We start from the raw sequence: 23,436 nt of genomic DNA, 5'->3' as shown, positions 1-23,436 counted from the left end.
CCCCTCCCCAGTTGCTTGTCCTGGTGTCTGGGGTGTAGCAGGCGGTAGTATCCGTAAACAAATCTCATTGCAGCGTGTTCCTGGATGGAACTACTCTGCTGGCTCCTGCATTCCACAAAAATTATTGGTACCTATTTTTCTTGCAGCAAAGAAAACTGAAAAAAAGGGTGCTTTCCACTGCAAGCAGTCGGCTGAGTCCGGCAATGTCCTTACTGATCAGCCGTAGGTGTTTAGCATGAGTCTCCCTCATCCGTCGTCTGATTGACCACTCTAGTTGGCAAGTTTTCCGTGTCCATCCATTTGTGGTCATCAAGGGGTAGCGAAGAGGAAGGCTCTCTCTTTGCTTAATATTTTCAGCCGTGTCAGATACAGCAACATGTACTTGAGGTTCACCACCCTCAGCCTCCTTTTTAACAGATGTGAAGTCCGATAATTCTGACATTATTGCGTTTGGCCCCTCTTCCACTCTGCCCTCAAGATTCTTCACTTGTTAATTCAGTATCAACACATCTCTTGAGGTGTCCCTAAGGCTGGCAGTATTCACTGCGACTTTTCAAGAGCTCCAGTGCGCTCTGCGAGTGACCGAATATCTTGCCTCAGGAGGATCACATCCAGGCTGATGGCATCCATTTTGAATTCTAATGCTATCTTTAAGGCTGCTATGGCATCCAGGACTTGCTGATCTCCTTTCATTTGGGTCTGCTCTCCTTGTGGAGATTGCTTCACTGGCATGGCGCTCTCGGTTGAGTTTGTGGATTTAGTGAAAATGTCCAATGTGGGTTGCTTAGATTTGTTCTTTTGCGACTTGGACACCATACTTGTTTAACTCTGTGCCTATTCTTCTGCTTCGCTTTGGTTCCGCACTTGACGTTGGTTATGCCTCTGATTGCCCGCTGATATCGGATGGAGGCTGCTTTTTGTATTCTGGTGCCGTCTTGCTTGATGTCTGGTTTGGTGCATCGCTTTGGGGAAGTAGCTTATTGCCCCACCGTGTTACCCACGGAACAATGTCTGATGTAGTCTGACCCAGTCGGGTTAGCTATTTACAGCACATACCCATACGTGTGCATTTGCTGTCCCTTTCACGGGGTCCACAATTGCCTTTTGGGAGCTGGCTGTTGACACCTAAACCGTTGCCAGTGCTGAAGCTCAGGACTTCACCCGCTAACAGTCTTTCTGTACTGTGCCGCTATCGTGTGTATTTTCCCACACACCTTGCCAGTGGCCCTTTACACCCCGCTGGGCACCCCCGGCTCCACTGTTTAGGTGTGTTGTCTCATATGTCGCAGCTGCGGGATCGGCGCAAGCCAGTATGCACCTATTTGTTGTTGGGCTGTGCTTTATATTCCGGCTTGTGCTTTTTGTAGACCCCACTCCTCGGCCATGCCTGCGAGGATGTGGATGGCATTAAAGTGCTGTGCGCTCCGGCGACTTACTTCCGCCTTATTGCTTCAGTTATTGTCCACTGAGGACAGGGGTCTGCTTCTGCCTACCAACATTCACCCGCTGTAGTTGGCTCCTGTCCCCTGCGCTTGTTCTCGGTGCACAGAGTCTGGCAGTGGGGCGACGGGAGCAGTTCCACCGGGCACCCCCTTGCTACCGTACGCTCAGGATATCGCACGGCGCACCAGGTTGTTTGCACCCACACTGTTGCTTTTACAAGGCGGCCTGTGCCCCTTGCCACAGCCACCGCATCAAACCTTACCGTTTTGTGCGCGGCTCCTGTTGTTCCACCAGCTGTCATCAACCCACTCTGTGGCTGGCTCGAGTGTGCGCCTATTCGTTGTTGGGCTGGGCGTATTTATGCCAGTTAACTGAGCTGTCGATTTAAAGAGTGCATGGCCTCTTCCATTGTATCTTCGGAGGCTAGTAGAGATGCAGTCTGTTTGACCACTGTGGTGAGTGCTTCAAGATAAAACTCTTCACTGCTGCACATTCTTAGATGCATGTTTTGCAGGCGTGCCATAATTTTGGAAATTGTAAGAGTCTTAACTTGAGACTGGGCCAGTGTAGGAATTTGAAATGTGATGGCCTGGTTGGATTCAGAATAAACCCACAGCACTTAATTGTGTACTCGCAGTAACCAGGGTTGGAACCCCAATTGCAACATGACAACAGTATTCATTGAATTACACCAGATATGAGCCATTAGATAAGCTGTTCACTTGACTGTGAAAAAATGCAATTGGTGTAACGTGAAGTGTGCATTTAGTGTTGCTGTCACTGGAATTCACTGGCTCTGCAAGCGCGCAGACCATGCAAATGGACCCTTTGCATTCACATGAATACAGTTTGATTTCTGGACTTGACACACATGCATGTGAGTAAGGCACTACATAGTCCTCCCTGATCCAAGTGTCATTAACCAAGTGCACATTACCCTAGGAATGCAGTTCCTGACATACAATGGAAGGTGTCGTCTGAAGGGGAATATTTAACACACCATGCAAAATCCAATTACCCATGCAGATGATGCTGCAAAACGTTTTGTAAGTACACTAAGCAACAAGAACGTAGAGCCTGGCATTGCCTGGCGTATTGCAACATTGGACAAGTTGAGTGCATTTATTTCTTTTGGCCATGAAATGACATTCTAATCTGGTACTCCTCTGCTAAGAGTGTTGAGAACATCTGTTGCCAAAGAAAGAATTACTGCGGCTTCTTGGTCGCTTCCAATCAGACGGGCAACTCTGAAGCAATCCCACTCCATCTGTAATGACATCCCTTCTTCCCTTTTCCAGTCAGGGTAAAAGCTCAAGTTCCTATTAAGTGGTCTGAAAGTACGTGTAATATAAAAAAATACATCAAATGTGGGAATCTACATGCCCTGTCTAACGTGTGAACACCTTTTGATCTGCTGACCCGAAGTAGACCACAGAGGGACAGTTTCCCGCCATGTTTGTTCAATCATGTTTGAAAAGTATTCTGTGTCAAAAACAACTGAATCTGCAACATACATGTGGCGTGCACCATTTGGCTCTGGCGGGAACTTATCCTGATTTTCAAACATGTAATCCCCTGCTTGGTATGGTCTCAGTGAAATATGTGGGAACTGTGCTTCGAATTCAGGGCTATCGGTTTGGAAAGGCACTGCAGTGTTCCCAGAAAGTATTTGTGCCACAGGATGGGCTCACGTTCAAGTAAAAAGGCATTGTAATATCGCACATAACATATGGGACTCATCGCATGGAGATCAAAAGCATCAAACTACGCATTTTGCACATGTCTGGAGCCTAGTTATTAACAGTTCTCCATATGTTCTGGACACAGGATCAATGAGTGCAAACAGTCTGGATTCATCAATCGCAGAAAAAGTGTGAACTTGCAGCTCTGTTACGCTGGCCTGGTTCGCGCTGCTGTGACCTCTTCTAAGGTGATGCGCAGGGTTCGGAAGACGGACTGGACCGGGCCCCCAAATCTGGCTTGTCTGGCTCGCAGAAGTATCCTTCTGTAGGCGAAAATAGGGGCTTAACTGTCTGCGGGGTAATGCAATCGGCCTCCCACTTTCCCCTCTCACCTTCCTTGAAACCCTTCTGTGATTTCTCCTAGCGTCTCACCCTAGGGTCTGGAAGGACGAGCTCTCCATCCTGCTTCTGATGCAGGGGCGCGTTGGTGTCCAGTTACTTCACTGGATTTTCGGATTAGTGAGAACCAAACTTGCTTGGCTTCCAGGTAAGTTTTTTGATAAGAGGTTCCCCTTGTGTCCATGCATTAATGTACTAATGCTAGTGTCTTTTTCCCCATAGGGGCCGGGGTACGGAATGCCGGGGAACAGGCACCGACCCGAGATGAGAGTTGAAATCCTTGTAGAAATCAGGTAAGTCTTTAATGAGTTTTTTTTGGTAATGTCTTTTCATTCGCTCATTAACAGTGATGTCTCTTTTTCCCCTTAGGGGACCGGGGTCCGGAAATGCCAGAATGCGACGCGGACCCGAAATGAAGAGGGAATGAATCAACAGGTAAGTCTTAACATGGAGATTTAGCTTTCCTTATTCCCTTCTCTCGCTCACCTTTTGTTCTGGTCTTTTTCTCCCTAGGCGCTGGGGCGTGACTGCGAATCCGGATGATCGCTGCTGAACATGGAGGCGCCCTGTAAAGGTGAGTGGAATGCGGCGCTGCAGCGATCGACGCGATGAGCTTTTAAATTAAAGTCTTCCTTTTCAGGATTGTCGGGGAGATGTCTCCGGGATGCGGATTTAGCATGTAAGGACTTTTCCTTCTTCTGTTCTCTTCTTCTCTTCTCTTCCTTTGCAGGTGATCCAGGATGCTGGCAGGCGTGGCAGAAGTCAGGATGCAGGAGCAGACACGGTGAGCGTCCAGCTGCTAGATGCAGAACAACACGAAACAGTGTGGCTGTTCGGGTGGGGTTTAAATAGCCTTGGAAGAAGTTCCAGATATGTATCCTTCCCTGACCACGCCCGGATGGTAAATTAGTCCCCATAGGTAAAGTAGTTCCTTTCAGGCCTCAAGGAGGCCGGGATCCTGCAGCATGGTCTGCATCAGGTAAGTGCACCCGAGCATTCCCATAATGAGCCTGGCGCCTATGGCGCCAGGAATGATGTCTTTTATGAGCCTGGCGCCATAGGCGCCAGTACACTGTCCAAAGGGCCCTATATGGGGTTGCTGGGTCCTTCCTTGGGGACTGGATGTCCGCTTTCGGGGACGCCGGGCTTGAACCGGCTCCCCGGGAGCGGGCATCATGACAGCTGCTTAGCTGGGCCATTAAACGTCCTTAAATGATGGCATCCACACACGAACCATGGTTAGCAGAAACATGTGTATTGAGTCTTGAGTTCCTGGCTCTTGGAGCTTAAGCCAGTGAGATGAGAAACACAGTGGCAGCATTATATAACACTGTTCCAGAGAGTCTGTCCAAAATAATTTTTTCATTACTTTAGCAACCAGAAAGGCTTTCTGTTTCCAAATTGGCAGACCAATAGTGGCATATTCATCCTCATCTTGCACACCAATCTTCATCCTTTGTCGGATCTCCATCTCTTCTTCTGCGGGCTCCTCAACTGGAAGAGGATGATTGAATGGAAACATCGCAGTAACCATCTGGAGGGGGTTTCAGGTGATCACAGAAACTTGTCTGGTGCCTCTCTTGGGTGGTATCGCGGGCAGGACAGCAGTCCTGGAACCTTTCAATCTGATTACTTGTACTGCTGGTCTGTAGGACGGCCCAAACTGAGTCTTATCATATATATCTTTTCCAGGACCTAATCTCCTGCTTTTTGAGAGTGGTCTCGGGACTGGCCTCAGCAGCTTCCTCCTGGAGGGATTCCCTCAGTAGCGTTGCCGCCAGCAGTTTCTCTTGCCTACAGAGGGGGCTGGGGAGAGTTTGCAGAGCAGGCATAAACCTCTTTCTCCCGAACAAGAGTTCAAATGGAGTGTTACCATTGCATAGAGACTAGCGTGGTAAATTATTTAAACGTCTGCTAACTAGATGCACATGGTCTATCCAGTTACCGCCCCCTCGAACCCCCCCCCACCATCGAAAGGATGCATTTAGTCAGGCACAACATTGAGTGCTTTGCCCTTCCTATAAGCCTGTTTCACTTCTGGGTGATGACAGGGGTTTAGGAAAGTGTAGCTCTGATCCCCAAGCCTCTAATGCCTTTCCCAGGGCCCGCCCTGCGAAACCTGGACCATTATCAGCATGGAACATTTCAGTAGCTGTCATGGCTCCTACACCCCGGAGTGTTTGTATGACTGATTTGCAGTCTGCTCTCTTTTGAGGAATCATCCAAGTGAATCTAGTGCATGAATCCACTATTACTAGAATATATTTTTGCTGATTTATTGCTGGTAGTTGGCCTCTATGATCCAGGTGTTGATGCTCAAAAGGCGAGGTTGCCTTTCTTGAAGGAGCCTCTTTAGTTTGTTTGCTGTGGTCCACAGTTGTCTTCAGACATGTCACTGTTCGCTATGTGTACTTAAACCTGTTGCCTTAATCCTGGCCACCAATACCTGTCGAGGAGCAGCTGTGTAGTTGCAGTAACCCCAAAATGGGTAGATGCAAGTCCAGCATGTGTGGCTGCTATTAGCTTTTCCCTGCCCGCTCTGTTCAGGATTTTTCTTTGAATAGGATCCCCTTTTTTCATAGGAATTGACTGCTTTATTCTCGCTGTCATAAATGTAATTACTTGGGAAACCTAAACAAGCTTCTTTCATTTCCTCATCCATTGCAGTTGCTGAGCGAGTTATGGCTCCTATTGTTTTTTTAACTATGTGCTCGTTGGGATATTTATCTGTCAATGCTATGAATGTGCCCTTTAATATGTGCTCTTGTGTGCTTCACCCATAACAAAAGGTAAGTCTATTTAAGGTCCCACACTTGTTTCCAGAGTTGCCTGGAAGCAATAGTTTAATGCCTGAAGTCTCTACAGTCATTTTGAATCCACCAATGCAAATCAGTGTTATAAGCCCCGACAATGTAATCAGAATCTGAGACAACTAGTGTGGGCTTCTGAGTCTGCTTTGCGCAATGCAAGCAACAATCCATGCAAGCAATTCAGCAGTCTAGGCAGACATGTCTCCCAGATAATTTGTTGCAATATCAGTATGTATAAATGCTTCTTCGTGTGTAAAATGACCTACCACTGCTGCACGTGCAGCTGCATATTTGGAATGTGTTACAACAGCTGGTATGGCAGAGCCATCACAGTAAATTATTTGGAAAAAATCAAACTATGGTATGTCAGGCAGTGAGGTGCCTGGTTCGGTATACATTGTCCGATTCAATCCACTCATTCTTTGCAATTCTGCTTTATAATGATACTTTACATTTGGAGCATGTTGAGATGCTGACCATTGAATCCATCTAGTATGTAATGCCTTTGCACTGGGCACGCTAACTTTTGTGGCAGCCTCAGGTTGAGCTAAAGGTGTATTTATATGTATAGTTCTATTTGCCGCCGAAGGCCTTTCTTCTGGAATTATCATCTGATCATTTGAATCGAAGAGAATCTTTTACACAGGTGTAAATCTTAATTCAGGTGTGGAATGTACATGTGACTTATATGCAATTGGTTTAGTCTCCCCTGGAATACAAATATGTGAAAGCATTATACATCATACGCAAAATTCTCCCCTTCCTCACTTTCCACGCCACAAAACACCTAATATCTTCCTTAATCTTCACTCGACATTTCTATCGCTCTGTTCTATTCTTTGGCCTTCCTCATGTCTAGCCTCTCTTAAATCTACCATTCTTCCATCCGCTCCCTCTGTCTTCTTTCCCATCAGGACTCGTATCTCTTCACCCCTTACCTCACTGGGATGGCTCTCCTTTCACTGTCAACTCAAGTACAACTTCCTCTCTCTCTACGGTCTCGCCCCTCCTATCTTGCTATCCAATATTTGTGGTACTTATTTATTCTGTCACAATACAGTGGCAGGACCCTATGCATGTTTTATTGGGGTTTCTTCCCCCATGTTACCCGCGTCCCTAATGCTTCACTTAGACCCTACTGCTATGCTGTGCACGCTTCCGCTTATTACACAAATACAGATCAACCCACTTTTTACCCCCACCCCTTATAATTTTTCCACTTTGATTTCACCCATACACAACACTGCGACTCGCCCACCCACCTTCCTTCCTTTTTTTACCACAAAAGACTGCAAGAGAAAATATACAAAAATTGACCAAGATCCAGGCCCATTCCTTACACTGAGCCACTACTTTTTTTCCTGATATCCTTTCTAATACCACCTTCCCAGCTTTTTTAATATGCTGAGGATCCCATTGCTTTGATCATCCTAAAAGAATAATGCGTGGTACTACCTTCTCAACCTGTTATGGCCGAGGATCCCTTACTTCCCAGTCATATGCTGAGGCTGCCTTTTTCCATTTTAAAAAGTAGAAAAACAGAAATGCGTGACAATTTCAACACATAACCCGCCTCCTATCCAATATATTCCTTAAAACATCGCCAAAAGTCCTATTACAGAATACATCACCAAGTCCTATTTCATTGACCTCGTACATCATCCACATCACCATGCTATCATACATTCATAAATACATGTTCCCATGTTATCACTTGCAAGAGTGTTCTCGCAGGTGCGCTGTTCACTCGAGTTTCCTCCATTAGAAGTCCCAATGCTGGCCTGTCTTTCTGGTCTGGAGCCACGCCCGCTTTAGTGAGCAAAGAGGATTTCTATTAAAATGGCTTACTAAAACCGTTTTCAGGAAACCCATGTTTTTTGATTTAAGGGACTGGTCACTATAGATTGGTGTGGCTCTTTCCTGGCGACTGGATTGGGGCTTTGCAAATTACGGGTCGAAACTGAGATCACGTCGGGGTCACCACTGTAAGGTAGTCCAACTTAGAAGGTACCCCTAATCGCGCTCGCACCAGAGTAAATGCACCCCTTTAGGGAAGCAAGGCCACAAGTCTTAACTTGCAAGGCTAGCAAAGTTATTCTTTACAAAAATGAGGATGTGGCAAAGAGCACTGCTCTCTGAACGGCATCTTCTGTCCCTCTTCCGTTCTAAACTCCTCCAGACAGGTGCCAGGCAGGAGCTTTTATGCTCGTAACTTGCTGTAGTGGCATCTCTGGATATGGGCATAGGGTTATCTCAACTTGTCCTGCTTCCATACAAGGCATGCTCCAGTTTTCCTTCCATCCATCGCCGGCATTTTCTGTTTTAGGACATGCTACTTTACATATTGCTAGCCTATGCAAAAATAAACTGTAGCTTCATTTTGCTACCTGTGACTATTTAATATCCAAAAACATTTTCCAGTCATTCTTTCCATACCGCATTCACGCTTCTCATATTTTTATTTGATCCTGTAATTCTGTTAACCCTAGTTTTCATAATTCTGTATGTTGTGCATGAGTATGTTAAAATGTCCTTTTTAGTATGCATGGGCTTTTGACAGACAGCTGCTAAGTTACGTGCTGCTCTGCTAGAGCTAGCCAGTGACGCAACACTGCATGAGCCCTGCAATCCATTTTTTAGCGCAGACCCCATTCCTTTTGGCAGAGTGCCCGTTTCCATCTTGCTTTGAGAAAAACTAAATGGGATTTAACATTTGCCAATTTATTCAGCTAATGGTTGTTTGCACCTTATATTTAAAGAAATGCCTTCTTTTAGTGCCCGCCCATGTCTGTGTGTGATTATATTTGCAGGAAATAAGCTTTCTCAGCCCCCCTGCCTCCTCCCTAGTCTTTTGTAGTGCCTAGAAGCAGTCAACAGAAGTCTTGCCTAATTCTAAAGTGCTTGCTCCTTCCCAACATTAATCTTAAATACCCCCAGCCCTTTTGCTGGACTCGGGGCTTTTTAATTTCAACTCCTGAGTGAGTGGTACTTTTTTGTCACTGAGTTTTTTTCTGACTACGATTTTGGTTGCTTGCTGTTGGAGTCCGGTAAACTCTATAGGTATCTGCTTTTTGCATTGTGACCCACCCACAGCACCTTTTGTGCATGGCCACTGAAAAGTCCCTTGAACTTCTCTTAATGTTGAACTACATTTTCTTGGGTGAACTATTGTTCCCAAGAATAGTAAGATGATTCCCATCTTGCCCTTTCTTTTGTGGGTCCAGCACACACCACCTGTGCTGGGGGGGAGTGGGGGGGGGGATTTACATAGTTACTCCTTATGTCACATTCTGTTACACTAACTTGAATGGCTGGTGGCAATGTGTTTGTTTTTTTTGGTTGTTTTTTTTTTTTTGCACTGCCTTGTGCCATGTATCTGCAGGCTGATTCCTCAGCTGCAGTACACCACCCAAGGGTGACCATTTTCTCAAAATGGCCCTTGTCTTTTTTCACTGTTTCTTGTCAGTTCGTTCCTTCTGGGCTTTTACTCTATTGTTTGAATCGGGTTTGAATCCTTTGTGCATTTTGCCTTTGGCGGCTTCAGCCTTGAAGCCCAGGCCCAGGCTCCAGTGTGTTTGGAAAGGCAGGAAGTGAGGCAGGGTCCCAAAACATCCCTGTCCTTTTGTCTCTAGGTGTGCCTGAGTAAACCCAGTTCTGACTGGCCGGCTGGCTGTCCAGTAGGACAGACACCCTGCTGGGTGATTGACAGCCTAGGGCACAGAATGAATTCGAACTTGCTTAAAAGGTGAAGTTTTTGGGACTAGCGGCAGTGTTGACCACTGGAGGATAACCTGCGACGAAGACGTGAAGAGATGCCAGCAGCACCCTCCTGGACTGTGAAGTGGCCAGTGAAGCCCTGCTGCTGTGCTGACCCCATTTTTGTTTTGACTGGGAAGACCCGTACAGGACGACTTCCTCCCTTGGGCTGGTGGGACCAACTGGCCTAAAGACTAGCTTCGTTTTGGCTCCACCCTCGACTGACTTTCCAAGGCTGCAGAATCCCAATGCCCGGTGACCCCTGACCATCAAGTGCATTGTCTTCGGAAGTGCAAATCCAGCCAAAACTTTGTGGGCATCCATACCACCCTACAGAAGCAGGAAATCTTCATCCAGAGTCCCCTCACCAGAGTCCAGGACCGAGGGATCAAGTAACTTGTAACCAGAGCTGTTCGTTCTTCTTTTGCGCTGAGAAAAAGTCGCCAAAACCACAAATGCCGCTGAATCAAGGAGATTCCATTGCTGCAGAGCCCCTCTCTCGAGTGCGGCTGCAGAAGCCCGCCAGACGTCCTCCCTTTCATCACCAAGGACCAGGAACAAGGGTCAGCTACACTGCAAAAGGAAGGCATTCAGTTGGAACAAATTCTTCAGTTCACAGGTACTGTGGGGATTGGGGTACATTTACCGTTTACCAATTGTGGTGCTTCCTACCCTGGGGAGTGCTATTTTACCCTCTTTAGAGTTTACCTCAACTCACTTGCACGGGCCTTGCAGCTTGTGCTTCTTCAAGGTGGCTCCTCTAGAGCTGCTGTGATTTTCTATTTCCACTACTAAGAGAGCATCAGAACTTTGAACTAGCCCATTGACCTTGGCTTTCCTCGCTCCTTAAAAGGCCCCCTTCTGACCCTGAACTAAGCGCGTTTATAAATACCCAATTGTAATTATTATAATTATATTGGCTTTGGCAGTGCTTGTTCCCTTACAGGTTTTAATTGTTGAACACTATTGCTGGGATAAAAGACTGCCTACATCCCACTGGGAGAATCGAACTTTTTCAAAGTACAAAGTATGTTGTGATTGAACTATATCCTTTCCCACGTTATAAGTCAATATTACAAAGGTGATCACAAATAAGTCTCATTACTGACCTCAAATGACGTCACCCAATGTGCTGGAAAATGTATAACATATCAAAAGTTACTTGCCTGCTTTATTGCCTTGTTACATACAATTGAATCCCAATTTTTGGGATTACTGTTATTAGTATGCTGCTTTTTAAAGAGTGTCTTATTCCTTGTGTGCATATAAGAATAAATATGTATACTATAAGTTTAGTGTGTAAGTGTTTACTTGGATACCTGTGTTTACTGAATTCATTGTACAGCTCACATTACCCCTCTTATGTTAAGCCTGGCTGCTCAATCACACTACCAACTTGTGTAGTACAAGCCTATATTAAAAGATGGGTTACCTAATACCAAGAGATAAGTCTTGTAAAGTCCAACACCAGTTGGACTCTACACATCCTTACCTATCAGTTTGCTTCATCATGCCCTCTGAAAGAAGAGACTGGATGGCAAAGAGACTTTGCCAAAGACTGCCATGATGTTGAAGTTTTGAACTGCATCCTCAAGCTAGAGAACCCAGAGACTGTGCTAAGCTTGAGTGTGCCGCCTTGTCCCATGCTGAAAACGTGGGCAATGGAAGCCAACTGCTTGAATATCCTAACATAATTTCTTGAACACTTTTTCTTTTGCATAACATTTCGCACACTATTTGTATTTAGAGGTAAGGATTGGCAATGGGTGTATTAGTATAGGCCCTTTTATTTTGACAATACACCACAAGGACTGCGCTACTGTTATTTGATGGTCGTAGCTTGCTCCCCTCTTTAGATATGGGATTAGATAGGAGTTTTTCAAACCCAATTGAAGTTCAATAGACACCCTTCAACTGTGGTCACTTGTCTGTCTTGTTGATACCATGCCTTCCTTACATGGTCTGGGAGGGTGCTGCTGGCATCTCTTCACGTCTTTGTCAGATATTGTCCTCCAGTGATCGACTGCCTCTAGTCCCAAAAACCTAGCCTTTTAAGCAAGTTCTCATTCATTCACAGCCCTAGGCTGTCAATCACCCAGCAGGGGGGCTGTCCTCCCGGGCAGCGAGTCGGCTAATCGGAACTGGTTTCACTCACACACCTAGAGACAAAGGACAGGGAAGTTTCGGGAACCTCCCTCACTTCCTGTCTTTCCAGAGACACTGGAGCCTGGGCGGGCTTTGGGGCTGAAGCCTCAAACCCGATTCAAACAACGAAGTAAAAGCCTGGAAGGAACTAAGAGTGCCGAGAGACCATTTCAGTTGGTGACAAAACAAATGGTGAAAAAAAAAGACTGGGGCATTTTGGGAAAATGATCATGCTTGGGTGCTGTACTGCAGCTGAGAAATCGGCCTGCAGATACATGGCACAAAGGTAGTAAAAAGTAAACCACTGCCACCAGCCATTCCAGCGAGTTAGTGTAACAGAATGTTGCATGAGAAGTGGGATGAGGAGTTACTGTGTAACCCCGCATCGCCCCCCAAGCACTCCACATATGGTGGTGTGCGCTGGACCCACAAAAGAAAAGTAAGACAAAAGTTCTCTTACTATTCTTGGAAACAGTACTTCACCCAAGAACATGTATTTAAACATTTAAGAGAAGTCCAAGGGACTTAAGCAGATGCCTATTGGAGTTTACCAGACTTCATTAAACGGTAAAAAACACAAACACAAAATCCTAGTCAGAAAAACACATGAGGGAGTGGGGGCAAGAGGGGAGTCCACTCAGGAGTAGAAATGAGTCGCGCAAAAGAGCTGGGGGTCTCCAAGGTTAAAGGGAATTGGCACAGAAATGAAATGAAAATTCTGGCTAACACCCGGTAGTGGGAACACAAATGCGCTTGCATCTAACCTGTGATTGCTGAATTATATTGGTTTCCTTTGGAAGCAAGGGTTTGTTTTAACCGGGGCAGTGTAGCATGCAAAACAGTAATGCTGCCTAAACCTACATTTTTAGTTAATGCATTATAAACAGCTGGTGTATCGGGATCTCTGAAGAACAAATCAGAACTTCGTATTTGTCCCCAAAGTGATGTCATCCAACCAAGCCGTCTCAGTAGTCTTCACACATTTCTTTGCCATCGGATATTTGGATTGCCTCCACATTTCTAATTCTTTTTATTGTTTTGTTTCCTTAGATGTTGGTTAATTTGTTCGGTTTTCGGACTTCTGAATGTTGATCGTTCATTATTTTTTATTATTTCTTGCGCTCAGTTGACCTGGGACAGTGTTTGTGCATTATAAAAACATGTAACTCACATGAATAAATAATGAACTTGCAGCACATTGCCAAGCAAGGAAGTTGATGCAAGCTGGGATTCAGCAGAGAACTAGTTGATATCCATGTTACAGGTGTGAGGCATGGTATCAAGAGACACAGACTCAAAAGTAACAGTTTGAAAACATTAATGATCAAATTTTGTTACGTTGGTGTCATGCCCTTCCGGCCCAACTCTAAGGGGGTATGTCCCTCAACTGATGTTTCTAAGGGCCGTCAATGTCCGTAAGTCCAAAACCAAATTTCATCTGTGTCCAAACCTATGCTTGCCTTCACTCTTAAACCAAATGTGATGGGGGATCTTCTTAAAGGAAAAATGCTGATTCAACTTGTTTCAGGTAGTCTTACCAATAGGTGTGGTTCTGCCAGTTCAAAACAGCTCAATTCAAAAGGGTTGCCCTTGAAACCTTCCACGTAGGGCTCTTGGAGCAAATCAATAAAGTCCACAATGTATCTGATCTCTTGGGATTGCTTTCCCCAAGCTTCAGTACTTCCAGTTCCAAACAAAAAGACTAGGTACCTGTTCGGTCTCTTAGGGTTTCCTCCCACAAGCTTGGGCCCCTTTGGGTCAAAGGATTTGCAGTTTCTTACTTTACAACTCAACTGAGGATTCACAGTTTCATTCAGGGTCCCTTTCCCGAAGTGTAGACCCTTTCTTATAACATTCACCAATGTCTCTTGTGGGCCTCTTAGGGTTCCCTTCCCCAGGCCTAGGCCCCCCCTGATCTCAAACAAACAGTTTCTATTGTCAGGATGTACCTTTGTACAGTTCTTTTATGGGTTATTATCAGACTTTCGAGAGAGCTGTTTTTTTTTGCTCTGCCCAGGTGCGACCACTCCAACCTCTAACCCCTCTCCTTATTCTCTGGCACCCTTTCCTCTTCTGTGCCTCTTTCACTCTGTCCTTTTCTTTATTGTGCGCTAGCGATGTCACAGTATGGATTTTTTGACGGTATGATAACCTTCTTGCCAAATTACAGCATACCATGGTTATCGCAGTATAGCAGCCATTTTAGTTACCTTACATAATAATAGTCTAAGAAAAGTCAAATTGTTACACACACGAACGACAGACACCACGTTGCCTTTTTTTTATATAAATGTGTTTTATTTAATTATTTTTACATTTATAGAGTGCGCCTAACCCTTAGGCATCTGAGCGCTTATACTTAAGACGGTTGCATTGCATACTTGGTTACATTACATTCTTGGTCGTTACCCATGTATGTATTTTCTGTATCTTGACCATTTGAATGTACAATTGTTGCATACATAGGTTGGGCAAATTATTACGGGGTGCCTTGTGCTCAGTTTTAGTACATGTAATATAAGTGAGCAGATTTTCCCTCAGAAAACGTGCTTCTTCCTTTACAGAGTGAACATTGACTGCACACATCACAAGGGGATGGAAGCCCTACACCCATGCTGGACAAAAGTAAGCCAGGGCGAATGTAGGCAGAAACGGTCCTCGGAGCCTTTCAGGGCCCTGTTCCTCGGACAAAGAAAGCTAATTAGTGTTGCTTATGTGGTAATTTAGGGTTGCAGACCTCCACCCACCCCGTATCACTGCTGGCTGGCTGCTTTTTTGCAGTGCAGCGGATAGTAAGCATATTCTTTGTTTATCTACACAGTACGGAATAAAGACCTAAGCGGAGACTGGTGGGTATGCATTTCCTAAGGAAACATATAGCTTCACAAACAAAGGGCTCTGTTACTTAAAATGTGTGTTTGTTATCCAAACTTGGACCTCTCCCAAAGGTGCTCCATAATCTCGGACCATTTTGGCCATGCTTTCAGCTACTTGGTGTGGTGGGACATTGAGTAGGTTTGGCTCATAGTATGCAAATTCAGTGATTAAACCGATTTTGCTAATTTCAATATGCCTTAGGATACACCTTTCCCCGTTATAATCCATTACAATCTGTAGTATGATACATGATCATTTCCAAACCACACAGAGGCACAAAAGTCCTTTACCTTTGTTGCTCCTAACTACTTATTTCTATTCCTTATAATGTATTGCTTTTGTGATAAGGTCTGTTGGGGGGGTTACATTTGCCTCATCAGATGTTTTGGACTACAACACCCATCAGCTTTAGTCAGCAAGGTCATTGGTGACGGGTGAGGGGTCGTACCATCGTAGGAAAACCTCTGCAGTTTGCAGACTCTTCACGTATGTGCTTCAGGGGTATACAACTGCCACCTGAAACTGCTTGCACCAAAGACAAACTTAACATTTTTTCCACTGCCCTTTTGCATTTGAAAACCATAAACTAAGACTAGATATTTGTTGACCTATGCAGATGGGTTTTTCAAGCTGTAGCCTATGGGTGCTCCAACTAACGTTTTGAAATGGGTCCCCAAGCATCATGCAGAAAGAATGCACGTCGCGATTGTAAGTTTAGAAACGACTCGTCAATTTAAAAAAGAAACGCAGACCCATGCCATGTAAAAGAAACCACTTATAATATAACTGACGCTTGATGCTAAAAAAAAGCCTTTGTCAATATTGGACTTTTCTGATTGGTGTTAAATCTTAACGGCCTGCGCAGAGCCCCCCCCCACTCCATTATACTACAACACGGTGGTCTGTTGAAGGGAGGTGAATAGCCACTTCTAGGTTTGTCGGCAGACCATAGACCCATTTTTAAAATCTGCATGCAGCACAGGAGAGCAGCACTTTACCTAGCATCCATATCCACACTGACCAAACTGTCACTGCACTGGCCTTTGCTTTTCCACCACAGCCCCAAAAAAAGCAGCTGGCAACACAGCACCAGTCGATCTTTTGGCATGCTACAATGTGTGCTTTTGAGCCGCAGGCCTGGGCAAAATGGGTGCTGCTGGTATGGTCGTTGTTATGCAATGGGCCTGCTGGCTCCTGTGTCTCTCATAATGTTTAATTTCAATTTACTGTAGAAGAAAACATTACACAAAAATATAACATTCTCTTTGCACCGGTCCACTCCAAACAGAATTGTCCATCCCATGTTCTTCCCTACTCGTGACGACCCTTTCTGCAGTGCCCATGTAGTCTTCTTTCAAATAAAGTGTTTATTTAAATGTTTTGAACTTTAACCTGAAAGATAAAAAATCAGTACTAGAGGGCGTGAGGCAGCTGTAGGCAAGTTAGACAAAAAGTAAAGAGTTCCGACCTTTGACTCTGCGAGTGGAGCCCTGGGCAGATGGTGCTGTCTTGTCTCCTGTCTACCACGCATTCAGCTGCCAGACCAGGCAATTTGACCACATTCTTTCTGCTTTTCAGGCTGCGAGGTCAAAGCCACTGTGCCCTCACGGCAGCCTCTAAACACTTTATGCTTACATGCTGACAATTCACGGTAAACCGGTATAAAAAGTCGGTTTTTACAACTCAATGAAGGATTTCCCTGTAATTATACCGTTACACCCCTATAATGTGCACCCAGCAAATAATCTTTTCCTGTCGTGCACACATGCACCTTCTTTCCAACTTTCAGTGCCCCTTGCACACTTCTCTTTACTTTTCACTGCGCTCTCTTTACTTTTCACTGCGCTCTCTTGCACCCTCGGTTTCCTTTGGGTCGCTTGCACCCTTTTCTCATTTTCGGGTTACTCCCACCCTTCTCTTGTTCACTATAACGCCTTTCAAATGGGAGAGTTGATCGTAATGTTCATATTCGATCAAATCTTCCATCCAATCTCCCATTCGAGACCTGTTTTACGGTCAAATTGGGTAAACCGTCGGCATCCCGCACTCCACCGGTCCTTGCAGCCTTCTGCTCCTTGGCCTTCTGGTTCCATCCAGCAACCCCAACTGGCTCCTTGACTCTGGCAGAACCACCCTTATTATACTGCAGGTGAGTCAGTTGGAGTCAGTTGGAGTCAGGTGTGCACAATTGAGGAAATGTGCCTAACTCTATTATTGGGTCGGCTCAGAGGTGTTGGATGTTAGACCTCCCTTTTGTATCCCTATGTTGTGTCTATGGGTAATCTTCATTGCTCTTGATTATCTCTTCCTTGTCCCAGTACTTGTTGGTAATGGGGAGGGGTGAGTTGTGTTTCTTATAATACATGGGTGACTCCTCTAATTTTCCCTTTCTCACCTCAGGATTATAGTGATGTGTATGATATTGAATGAGTGGTGTTTCTAATTTCTTCTGATTGGGAGTATTGGGTTAATTGTAATGGATGGGTGTTTGTTCCAGTTTCCCTGATCTTAGTCTTATCAGAGGCAGACAACCGGGAAGGAGAGAGTTGGATTACAGAATACCCTCTAGGTTTTGAGGGAAGAGAAAAGGTTGCTGTCATGTTTTGGAAAAAGTGTTGGTTTACATTTCGATTTGGATTTCTCTATCTTACTTTTGAGGGAAAGTCCTGGGGTAGGGTGGGGTCTGGATGACAATATCCCATGTAAGTAGAGGGAGGGTAAGATGGATTGGGGCATGGTATGGAGAGATGCCACGTTTCGACTTAAGGTACTCTCCCCTCAGTCCCCAAGGACCCCCTGCCCAGGTGGTCCTCCCTCGCTTGTCCGACGCCAGGGTTGGGATCCAAGAGCGATGGCCTCCCCTGGCTACCTGAACAAAGGATCCTCTGGGATTATTTGTCAGAACGCCCTCAGGTTTTTCACACGGCGCAGGTAGAAATTAGTCTTTCTTGTTCTTTATCTGGAAATCCATTGACCATCCCTCTCTTAATGGAGCATGCACTCCCCGAATGTGCGCTCTCAACACTGCTCAGAAGCACATGTTCACTAAACGGAAACAAACTCTGGACATGCTGCAGATCAACAAAGATTTTAAATTGCTTTTGTAGCCAACTCCGTCTTGAATTGACAACAGCATGCATTTAACTTAATTACATTGTAGCCAACATCAAACCTCTACTCATTTCCTGGCAAGCAGCAACTGACATTTACCTACTCGCCCATGGCCCTGTTGCATGAAATCCTGCCAGGTGTGATCACCATTGCCCAACAAATGTTAGTGTGTTCTTTGACACAATCATGTTAAAAATGTCAACTGTGGTCTGTAGTTCTCAACATTCCTCAGATGGCACTTTCCATTGAACAATTCTGATACCTTAACACCCATCTATTATTTCTCCACCACTCCCCCACAGCCAGTCTCCAACCCCTGCTTTCATGGCAAAGGAGCCTTTAGCTTACTATCTGCTACCTAGGCTTGGAGTCATTGTTGTGCCATCTGTGACATTACTCTCTGTATAAAACTCCTTTTATACCGTAGGTAATGTCCCAGATGGCCCAAAAATGACTACAAGCCACAGACGGTTCAAGGGTTTTTATTGATGTTCTAATGGACCCAAAGGCCATTGCTCGCTCTCTCTCGTCTAAAATGCACCCCCATCCCTAACCCAGGTGTCCTTGGCCCTGGTTAGCTGATATAGTTTGTTTCAACCCTCTATATGTTAAGACAAGATGATCTGCATTGTTAACCTACAGGCATGTGGCCTTATCTATCTAAACTCCCTCTGGGACTTCCTAACTCGCCCTAAACCCTACTTGATTCAGTCTTCTACTGTGCTTACTTTCCCCTCTCCTTCTCCAGCTATCTCCCACTTCTATTATTCTCTCCTTCCTCTACTCTTCTGTCCCTCCGATGGTCTCTTGGGCCTTACCACCACCTTTTGATGTTATTCCTCCTTCTTGACTTCTACTTCCCCCTCTGCACTACAGCTCCCACTTCACCCTTCTCCTACTCAGACACCCTCCTTTCAGTCTATCCCACACACTTCACGTTCACTCCTTACACTCTCACCTGACCATACCCACAACACTATCGCGGCCACTCACAACGCAGAACCCTTCCACTCACTAACCAATACCTCACCATCCCCAGGAATTGCCTCCACGCTCCCCAGCTCCTTCCTTCCGCATGCTGGTCTCTTGGTCTGCCACCCCCACTTCCTCTAACATCACTCAAACAACCTATCATTTCTGCTCCCTGCTCTCCTTTTTATACGCCCCCCCCCCACCATATTGGTCCAATGTTCCTTACCAATCTGACCCTATCTTCCCCGCTCGGGAGGTGACATAATCAGCAAACCTTTAAATTGTGTGCTAAACCCCACCGCTTTCCTCTGCATGGGCCTGCACGGAATAGTGAGGGCGGTCTGATGTATTCCAGGCCCATACTTAAGTTGGAGGACTTAGTCCTATGCCCCCCCCCCCTCTGGTAAGTGCAGTCTGTTAGGGGGCCCCTTTGACAAGTCCCAGGTGTTCTAGGAAATGAACCGCCAGCTGCAGTGGGTTGGCGCCATTGCTAGAGGGCATTGCACGGCTTCTCTTGAGCCACGTGGTAGATAGCCTGCCGGTTACCACTTTCCCCGCTAGATCTCTTCACTCGACAGGGGAACACTGGCAGCCCTGGATGTTGGATGAGTTGCTTCTCCTTGTTCGGGTCCAGGCCTCTGATGACCTGTTGCAGACCGCATGTGGCGCTGGAAGTTTGCTCCCCCTTTGGTGCAGCTTGCTTTGGCTCAGTGTCCACTTTTTAAAAAAATAAAACGGTGAGAGAATCTGTCAAGGGTTTTGTTCGGGAGGCATTGTGTTAGACAAATTGGTACGGCATAACATCATTCTGGCAAATGGGGAACAGATCTAGGAACTGGCACCCTTTCAACTGCCACTGTCCTCGAGGAAAGGACTGTCTCTAGAGGGCTCCCAGGTAGATCCCACCTCCTCTTGACAAGGCCAGGATACTGGCATTGTCAGTTACCTGTTCTGAGCTGGGATATAGAAATCACTCTCCCTACTTCTAGGATAAGCAACATTCAAACACCCTCTTCTTAGGAAACTTGTTCCCTTTAACACCCTTGTAGGCTACACAGACCCACCTCCCTTATTTCTGGTTACCCTTCAGTACTCTAGTTTTGATGATCAGGATACACAAGCATCTTTTTTTTCCACACAGATATTGACGGAGGATTCTTTACTGTGAAGTTTGACTCGCTGCTGCTCAAGCAGACTGTCCTGGAAGGGGACGGGGTCATCCCACCGATGAGGTCCGATGAGGCCTCCTCATCGGGAGAGTCAGAGGACGAGGTTAATGAGCTTGGCTTTGCTAAAGGTATGTCTACTGTGAGATCAAGAGGTCAGTATAAGGTCATGAATGTTGTGACTGAGATCCAATCCTTTCACCTTGGTGTGTGGTTAGAGTCTATTCCTGTTAGTCAATTTTTCACTACTCATTACCATCATAATAATGTTGAATGTTTTCAAACAGCATACTTCCCCTTACTGCATTGTCTGTACACCTCTTCGCTCAACCTCAGATTATTGCAGTGGAGGCTCAATGCGTTGTGCTATCTTTCTGGCTTCTGATATAACCAAGTAACAATTTGCTTAGTAGCCTTTATCCTCCTCTCTTTTCACCCCTCTCAAGCTCCCAATTGGTAAATGTTCATTTGCGCATTAAACAGTAACCATGGAAACCAACGTTTCACAGAAATGCCAAGAGTTGAAGGGGCATGTATTCTATTTCCCTTAAAGGGCTGATGGGCGCACCTGGTCGTTGAGAGGATCCACGCTGCTGTGGAGAACTTCAGGGCCCTGTGCTCTTGAACTGGCATCTGTCACAAGTTCTAGGTTCTTGGCGATGATTGAGTTTCTAGTGTGCACACTTAAAAATAAAATAGCTCCCGACCTTCTACCTTCTCTCTAGGAGCTTCTTCAGGGTCTGCGCTCTTAGTGTCTCGGTTCACATTTGCATTGGGCACTGTCAATACTTTCTTCATGCTGTTTTCCTTTAAATTGCAGTTATCGAATCTGGGTCCACTGAGAGTGGGAACTGGGCACCAAACTGTAGTTCCTCCTTTGCCGGCTGGGAGGCACACACTCGGGGAATTGGATCCAAGCTGCTTGCCCAGATGGGATACGAGTTTGGAAAAGGTAAGTGGAGGAATTTAAACTGGGTGCTTGATAACCGACCCGAAGTTCAGTGTGAGATTGACCGTTGTTGAAATGGCACAGAACAAGGTCATTTATAGGAGGGGCGACGGATAAACTTGCCGTCAGTTGGAAGACGGGCTTTCTATTTATTGCAGCTAGCTGATGGCATTGCCCTCCCTCTTTTAGCCCCACTGGCTCCCTACTGGCCCTCTAAATAAAATTTGAAAACACATACATGCCACCACTTCTTTCAACCCTCGATCTGGGCTTTACTTCCACACATGCATCGTGGTCACCCTAAAGAAAAGGGGCTTTTAAAGAGAGAGACCAGTGTTGCCCCATCAAAAGTAGTGTAGCTTTGCTAGGAAGTTTAACTTTCGTGTAGTGTGTATTCTGCATGGAGAAAAAGTACAGTCAGTTCTTGTCAGTTGGGACAACAAAACGTAATATCTGGCTGTGAGTGTACTTTAATTACCTCTACTATCTTTCTTTCCATTTTGGGACAGAGTACAGCTGCCCAGTCCCGGAATTCAAAGTAAGAAGCTATGCCAATGGGTCTGGCTTTGTAAAGGGGGAGAGTACTCTTCAGTGAGTTTATGAAGGTGCCTATTGGGGTTGGGTCGGGGGGGGGGGGGGGGTGGAACAGTCTCTTGTGTCAGTCAGGTGCTCATCATAAATAACCAGTTAAAGCAGCTGTCTTCTGAAGGATCCAGAGGAGCTCTCTATTTTGGGGAGAGATGTGCAGAATGTTGCTTTTATAAAGCAATTTAGTTCAATTTAGCAATCTATTCTGCCTTTCATCAATGCTTGTAGATTACAATCCTGGAACTGTATCCCACTAAATACCAGCATTGATTTATAAAACAATTAAATTCCAGTTTATAATCGTCTCAGAAAACCATTGTTTGCTGTTTCTAGACACAAAATGCAACCTTAGTCGTTTAATCTAAAAGCAAAGTTATAAGCAATGTTTTATTCTGCACACAAACAATATCCGCTTCTAAATGGAAAATATTTCTCAATCTATGGCATCCACAAATACCCCCTGCCTCGTTCTCATATTAAAATCACAATAATAATAGTTAAGCAATGTGTCGCTCTTTGCTATTTCTCTCACACCTCACTCTAATGTCCATACTTAAAAAAATTAAAATGGATGCTTCACTCAAATTTAGGATTCCAGAATGTGTATGCTTTGCCTTTGCAAGCTTTCTGTTCTTTCAAAAAATTCAAATGGTTGCTGTACTTTTTAAGTTGCTACCAATTAAAATGGGCTCGATTCAAACATAGGAAAGCAGAATCTTTATTCTATTTCTTGCAAATCTTTGTAATAAAAAATTAGAAATTAAAAAGGGTTCTAATTTGGCTTAATGTGACATCAAAAATGTAGCTGAGACAGGAATTTTCCTTTTGGGCCATTTACTGCTGTAATCTGCAGTTACGCTATCTTCTGCACTCCCATCAACTGCTCTTCCAACAAACTTGCGTCTGACTGCCAATCGTTTGAAAATCTACCTGCAATCGGAACATCTTCTGCACTGTGATTACTGTGATTTATATACCGGCAGTCTGCGATCTTCATATTGGAGTGTGTTTTCAACTGGGCACATGAACAAATGTTTTCCTATGTTTTACCTTGGTCGGTTTTGTGAATTGGACAATCGAAAACCTCTTTGCTTTCTCTCATCTTTGTCCAAAAATGCTCCATTTGTTTTCAATATCGTATCCCATCGATCATCATGTGTATGCCGAATGGTCAGTTTAAAACCAATTTTTGGGGGATTTTACAAAGCAAACTGTGCATTATGCAGTTTTTCATAAGTGCACATGTAAATTAATGTGGTGTTTTTTTTTTTTTCCTTTCCATTCATTTATTATAATCTTATCTGTTTTCGGTTGAACTGCAATGAGACGAAAGCCAAATTTCTGAGTGGCTGTTGGGTAATATTTTCATTTCAGTTATACATCTTCCTGACTTGTCAACCCCAGAACTTTTTTGCTTGGACTTGGTGATTATTCTTCATTGTCCCTAGGTGAAGGGGAATCTTTTTTTCCCCCCTCTGACCTAGTCCGTTAATCTTTTTAATCTGACCTTTTTATGTCTCTCCATAGTGCATGGCTGG

The 23,436-nt window shown here is 45.1% G+C and overlaps 1 protein-coding gene across 4 annotated transcripts in view; it reads left to right on the top strand.

Moving 5' to 3' along the window:
* Nucleotides 1-23,436, top strand: part of ZGPAT (zinc finger CCCH-type and G-patch domain containing) — a 186,566-nt gene that overhangs the window by 68,332 nt on the left and 94,798 nt on the right. For all 4 annotated transcript variants that reach the window (XM_069650883.1, XM_069650881.1, XM_069650882.1 and 1 more), the window contains 2 exons: nucleotides 20,337-20,492; nucleotides 21,182-21,313. In XM_069650883.1, coding sequence (XP_069506984.1) covers nucleotides 20,337-20,492; nucleotides 21,182-21,313 — 288 coding nt within the window. The remainder of the gene's footprint in view (nucleotides 1-20,336; nucleotides 20,493-21,181; nucleotides 21,314-23,436) is intronic.

Source organism: Ambystoma mexicanum, chromosome 3p, assembly GCF_040938575.1.
Source record: "Ambystoma mexicanum isolate Mex_15411 chromosome 3p, UKY_AmexF1_1, whole genome shotgun sequence".
NCBI lineage: Eukaryota > Metazoa > Chordata > Amphibia > Caudata > Ambystomatidae > Ambystoma > Ambystoma mexicanum.
The sequence above is the reverse complement of the archived record's forward strand: the minus strand, read 5'-3'. Positions and strand labels throughout refer to the sequence as shown.